This window comes from Oryx dammah, unplaced genomic scaffold, assembly GCF_014754425.2.
Source record: "Oryx dammah isolate SB20612 unplaced genomic scaffold, SCBI_Odam_1.1 HiC_scaffold_26, whole genome shotgun sequence".
Classification (NCBI taxonomy): Eukaryota; Metazoa; Chordata; class Mammalia; order Artiodactyla; family Bovidae; genus Oryx; species Oryx dammah.
In genome coordinates, this window is record NW_024070210.1 from 59,652,802 (window position 1) to 59,659,335 (window position 6,534).

General features: G+C 41.9%; 1 protein-coding gene across 1 annotated transcript; it reads right to left on the reverse strand.

Moving 5' to 3' along the window:
* Positions 1–2,262: 2,262 nt before the first annotated feature.
* Positions 2,263–6,208, reverse strand: ARF6 (ADP ribosylation factor 6). Its single transcript, XM_040226802.1, has 2 exons — positions 6,085–6,208; positions 2,263–5,984 (listed from the first exon to the last, which is right to left on the reverse strand). Exon 2 carries the CDS (start codon positions 5,496–5,498, stop codon positions 4,971–4,973), a length of 528 nt encoding a protein of 175 aa, XP_040082736.1. The 5' UTR covers positions 5,499–5,984; positions 6,085–6,208; the 3' UTR covers positions 2,263–4,970.
* Positions 6,209–6,534: the final 326 nt, after the last annotated feature.

Below are 6,534 nucleotides of genomic sequence, written 5' to 3' on the forward strand. Positions count from 1 at the left end.
ATTTAACAATGGTCTTTTGAGGGATTTGCTCTATATTTTGGTAATGCTTTTAAAATTGGGCTTTAGTGGATTCCTTGGTGGTTCAGTGATTAGGACTCCATGTTTTCACTGCCGAGGGCATGTGTTCAGTCCCTAGTTGGGGAACCAAGATTCCACAAGCCTCAGAGTGCAGTCAAACCCCCCCCCCACACACAAAACAGGGCTTTAGATCTGGGGTCAACAAACATTCTCAATCAAGGGCCACATAAGTAAATATTGCAGGCTTTTCAGGATACTGTCACATATTCTCATTTGGTTTTTTTGATCAGTCTTCTAAGAGCCTTTAAAATGTAAAAAAACTTAGCTCTTAGCTTGGTCTCTATAAAAACAAGGGTAACTACATTTGCCCTTGGCCAGTTTCCCCACCCCTGTTTTACACTATACATATTATCTTTTTTGTTACTATGTCAATTTCATTAATTTTTCTGCCTTCAAATCTTTGTTCAGATGTCACCTTCTCAATGAGTACTTCTCTGGATACATGCCTACCTGTTCCCTATGTATATATATGTGTATATATATATATATATATAAACATACTATGTAATACATATCACCTATCATTTTTATCACTCCTACCTCCCAACACCAATATAAATTCCATAAAGATTTTTGTCCACTGATATATATATTTTTCTTCATTGTCCCTAGAACAGTGCCAGGCACATCAGTGGGCTCTCAGTAAGCAAACTTACACACTTAGAAAAACCATGGAGGAAATAACACAGTTGATCCTAGAACAACTTGGAGGTTAGGAGCACCGACCATCTGTGCAATGGAAAATCCAAATCTTTGCATAATGTAGTTGCACAGTATCTGCTGATTCAACCAACTCCAGATTATGTAATACTGTAGTATTTACTATTGGAAAAAAAATCCATGTGTAAGTGGACCCACTCATATCCAAACAGTTCAAACCCATGTTATTCAGGGTCAACTGTATATCCAATTGAAGACAAGACAAAAAGTATCCAAGACTGACAAATACTTTTTTAAACATTGTTTCAGGCAGTCATAAAACATTTTAAAATTCAAAAGTATTTTCTTACTGCCAAAGAAAGTAAGGTTATTTCTTGACTAATTCCCTGGAAGTTTATCATTACTTTGGCTTATTTAACAAACTTCAATTGTTATTCCTAAACCCCTCTATTCCACCTTTTTGACCTCACCACTATGTATTCCCAGCCCATTCAACTCACTTATCTAGTCTGGCAACTTTCAAGTTTAGCAAAGCAGGGAGGGAAAAGTTACTTTGCCTCTTTTATCACTCCATCTCCCAACATTCCCTTCTATAAATTTCATAATATTGTAATCTTTCCTACTTTGTCTTTACCATTCAATATAAACAAAGCAAAAGAAGATTCTAGTGAATATTATATTCCAAACACATTATACTCAGTGATTATTTCTAATTGCTGTATGTGGTTTTACAATTCTTACCTCTAAGGAAAGATCTGCCTTACCACCACCCATATATATACTCGGCAAGGTAAAGAGGAAATAACTTTGGGAATTCAGTAAACTTCACCACCATTCAGATTATAGCTATAATATTCCTAAGTTTTTATTAAAACATAAAAACTAAGATATAAAATATTCTCTACTATCTTTGATACTTGATAGCCATTAATAATATTAATGTGGGAGTTAAATTATACGAGATCAAAGATATTCTAAACTACTAAGTTAATAGTAGAATACTACTATTCTTTGCTAAGAAGAATGCCCACAAAAAAAGATGTTTTTAAAAACCCTTTATACGTTATTCTTCATCTATTTTATTTTCTAAATGGCTACAATTCTGCCATGCTTATAAGACAAGCAGTCTTGGTTTTTAAAACACAAACTTTCTAAAATCCAAGTCAATTGTCAAGGATTAAAACTATGCTGTAGGCCAATTCTTTAGAGACACAATTCTGTTCTAAAAAAAAAAAGCAGCATAATAAAAACTGCTATAGAACTTTCACTTTCTAAATTTTTGAACTGTTTCTGTGTCCTAAAAGTTATCATAAATTCAGATTAAATTTGGTGGAACTAAATCAGCACAAAATTTCCTTGACAGCCAGAATCACAAGAACCAAACTGATTCTTTTTCTTCTTACAAAGGCTAGATGACTCCCAAATTAAGTCACTTTGTACCATACATCCCTGGAGAAAAACATGGCCCAATACACCACACGTCCCACTTAATCTAGTTCAAACGAGTAACATAACGTGAGAAACTGCACTGTGTAATTCCTTTATTTTCTGCATATTAGTGCTTTACCAACACTACAACCATAAAGAACACAATTCCAAGTACTGTACTTTTTAGTTTGGGGAGATCACAGTCTACAGACTCATTTACTTATATTAGACAAGATTAACCCATTCAACTTACTGCAGTTTTTAAATGCACATAAAATACAGAAATTGATGCAATTAAACAAAATCTTCAGGATCTTATTTCTTAAATTCTTAGATTGTAATTTTTTTCTGCAGGCTTAATTACCGGTCCCCATGATCACCAATGGTTATGGCTCAATTTAACTACACCAATTTATCAACCTTTTATATCCTTAAAGATAACATAAGTGAAAATTACAATTTATCAAAAGGTTTAGGGTTTTCCAAATTTCAAATATTTGCTCCCCCTCCTCCCCCCACCTTAAGACATTTCAAATAAACTAAAAATAACATCTCACCTGCAACATTCCTTAGCAATCACTTGATGTATAAAATTTTAACTATGCCCCATTATTTAAGACACAAAAATGGCTGCCTACCAATCTGTCTTGTCACAAGTTAGAAATACTACATTTAAGAATTAACATGAGGGTTTCAAGTTTCCTCCAGTTTAGGCATTTATACCTTTGTGCTTGTCGCTTCAGGATGTTACTGTAACATTGATATTTGTATAACCCATGTTTATGTACCTTATATGTAATCATTTAAAACACTAGTTATTAAATGTATGATGGAGCTTTGGGAATTTTAAAAGCAACGAAAATGTTCTTAGATGTGTGTCAGCTTCATTTCCAGAGATACTTCTACTAAAGTGAAACTGAGAACTTGATACTTTAGTTGCATTTTGAATTCAAAAATCCCTCTGCACCATTAGGAGCCTACAATATAGCACCTTTTCTCATCTGCTTTAAGTAAAACGTTTGTCAAGTTTTACTTTGAAGAGTTAATTTTCTATAGCCTTGTATTTCTCATACATCTTTGGTAAAAGCTCCATTATACAATATGGCCAAAGCATGAAGGACCAATACTGTCCAATCATATACCATGATATCCCGTTCAATTTTTGTTTTCAGACACCCTCATAAACAAAACCCACTTCACCTTTTCCTGTAAACTGCGTTTGCAGTCTACATTTTTGAAATTCCCTAAGTTTTAATTCCTTGAGGATCTCTACAATTAATCCTTAAGGCTATATAAGAACCAGATGCTGCTACACTGTTCTGTATCCAGCAGTAACATTTGGTTCAAAGTATTATCATAGTGGTCTCAATAATCTAGTTACTGGTCCTAACCAGCTAAGCAAGTAATCTTAAGATCTGGGTATCACCAGCAAGCACATTGCTTATACTTGAAGAAAAATAAGTTTACATTCACTGTCATCTGTAGGTTCTTCTTCTACATCTTACTTCCCCTTTGTCATTCCTCAAGTCTACACATCATTCATTCATCACATTTCCTTTCTTAAAGGAGATAGTGTATTTTTGAACCAACAGGATATCTATTTGCATGAGTTAATCCAACAGAATACTTTTTGTAAAACATCTTTTCCAGTGTTCTAATTAATGGAGATATGGATCACTCATTTACTAAAAAAAAAAAAAAAAAAGACATCTTCAGGTTAATCAGTTGCTGTAATGTGGAAACAGGTTTTTTCCAACTAGGTAAAAGGTGCATATAATTTGAATTGTTAAATGATTACTGAACAAAATAACCATTCCAGGAATTTAAAATCTACTGGTCTTTAGATATTTGAAACAGGGTAAAAGGATATATTCCAGTTTTGCCCAAAAGTCACTTAAAATATCTACAAATATTTCATCTGTGTATGTTATACACCATTATTGCTCCATTTTCTGGAAGAGTATGTTTTTAAAGTTAACAAAGAGGGAAAACACAGCAAAGTTGCTAACTTTGAAGTGAAAAAAAATCTGTCCTTGACAGGTTATATTTTCATAGTTTTATGCAGTGTAAGTTAGCTTTGCAATGGGGAACTTGAGTTTTATCCTTACTCACGCATGATGTATGTTTCAGAACTAATAGCTGAAATTTCAAAGAACTTCTTACATTACCTGTTTAACATACTGATGTGCAACTGGAACATATTACAAGGATATTACTCATTATTTGCCACTGTGGGCTCAGTTTACTATACTGGTCTTAGATATAAAAGGTCACATTTGAATTTACTTAAAGTCAGAACTCATAAGGGGGGGGAAAGGCCTTAAATATAAAAGACAAACAGCAGTTTGATTAAGCAATAATTTTCAGTTTACTAGATGAAACAGACTTGCAACATAGTCTGCATGAATGCAAAATAAGCCATCTACAGCAAGTGATAAGGAAACTGGGCAAAAAGGAAAAAAGCATACATTGGAAAAGAAGATTCTCTCGAGATAAAAAAATCAAACCATTATTATAAAGGAATTTACCAAGAACTGCTATATTTCCCCCATCCCATTTGCTGGAAGTCAACAAGAGCATCTAGCACTTTGTGTTCATGTCAAAAAGTCAGATCAGAGCATCCTAACGCAAAGCGAAAAAAGAAATAAAATCCCTAACCCCCTCCCCCAAACCGCAGAACTGTAACTCCAGAGTTCAAATTCAAAAGAAGAGAAAGTGGCAATTGAAAGAGGTGATGGTGGCGATAATCCTATGAATGGGTTTTTGATTTCTCTCCTTTCCGGGGGATGGGTGGAGAATGCTCATTAGGATTTGTAGTTAGAGGTTAACCATGTGAGCCCCTCATAGAGTCCGTCCCCCGAGGTGGCACAGGAGGGCTGCACATACCAGTTCCTGTCCCGAATCCGGGTCAGGCCCAGTTTCTCCTGGATCTCGTGGGGTTTCATGGCATCGGGGAGGTCCTGCTTGTTGGCGAAGATGAGGATTATGGCGTCCCTCATCTCCCGGTCATTGATAATGCGGTGCAGCTCCTGGCGGGCCTCGTCGATGCGGTCGCGGTCGGCGCAGTCCACTACGAAGATCAGACCCTGGGTCCCAGTGTAGTAATGCCGCCAGAGCGGCCGGATCTTGTCCTGGCCGCCCACATCCCATACGTTGAACTTGACGTTTTTGTAAGTCACCGTCTCCACGTTGAAACCCACAGTGGGGATGGTGGTCACCGACTGGCCCAGCTTCAACTTGTACAAGATGGTTGTCTTGCCGGCCGCGTCCAGGCCCAGCATGAGGATCCGCATTTCCTTGTTCCCGAAGATCTTAGATAGCACCTTCCCCATCGCGTCGGAAGAGCCGGGGCCGGGGGCATTCAGGTGTCCCGGGTCCCCTCCGCCAACAACGCCGCCGCAGCCGCGAAACAGAAACGGAGCCTCCCAGTCGCGAGGGCGCCCGTGCGGCCTGCGTGGGAGTCGCCTCCTCTGGGCAGAGGCCCGGGCCCGCCGCTCACTCGGGCATCACCCACCACACAACTTGATTCCTCCAGGCGCCGCGGCCGCCGGGGCGCTGAGTCTGCGCCGGGAGAGCCGCCGCCCTGCTGAGGCGCGGCCCGGCCCGGAACTGCCCTTCCCCCCGCAGGCGCCGCGCGAGCGCCGCCGCGGTTCCCGCTCCTCCGCCTTCTCCTGGTTCCGCCGCGGAAGACTGCGGCCCTTCGGCCCGCTCCCCGGTCCGCGAGCACCGCGCTCACCACCGACCCAGGCCACCCGAGAGGCAGCGCGGCTCCGGCGCCCGGTCAGGTCATGGATCCTCGCGGGAACTCGGTGCGCTGCCTGCGGAGACACAGAGAGGGAAAAAGGAGTTACTGCGGGAGCCCCAGAGGAGAGCGGAGGCCGAGTGGGCCCGCCTCGCCAGCTCAGCCCAGGAGGTTACCTCCAGCCGCCGCCCCGCGCGCGGGCTCCCTCCGGCCTCCACAGCCTCCTCCCAGTTCTGCCGCTGCCGCCGCCGGAAAAGGCGCCGAGGAAACCGCCTCACTTCCCCTCCCGACTACGCAGGCGCAACAGAGGAGTCCGACCGTTCCGGCAAGAGCGACCTCTGTAAGGAGAGCGGCCCGCGCGCCAAGCGTCGGGGCGCCACGCGCTGGGGGCGGGGCTACGGCGGCCCGGAGGTATCGCAGGTGCGGCCAACCCGCACCCCCGCGAACCTGGGACTCTGACTAGCTCCCACCTGTCTGTCGCTCCTCTAGCGACTCCTTCCTCTATGCATTCCTTCTTCTGCGCTCTCACTTCCTCCACCCCCAACTCGATCCAGGCGAGCCGATCCTCTACGGAGCTCCAAGGGGTGGGGCTCACGGACCGCCCCCTCCCCCAACGAACGCCTTCC

Coding starts and splice junctions, on each gene's coding strand:
- ARF6 (XM_040226802.1), bottom strand. CDS start 5,498: ATGGGGAAGGTGCTATCTAAGATCTTCGGGAACAAGGAAATGCGGATC.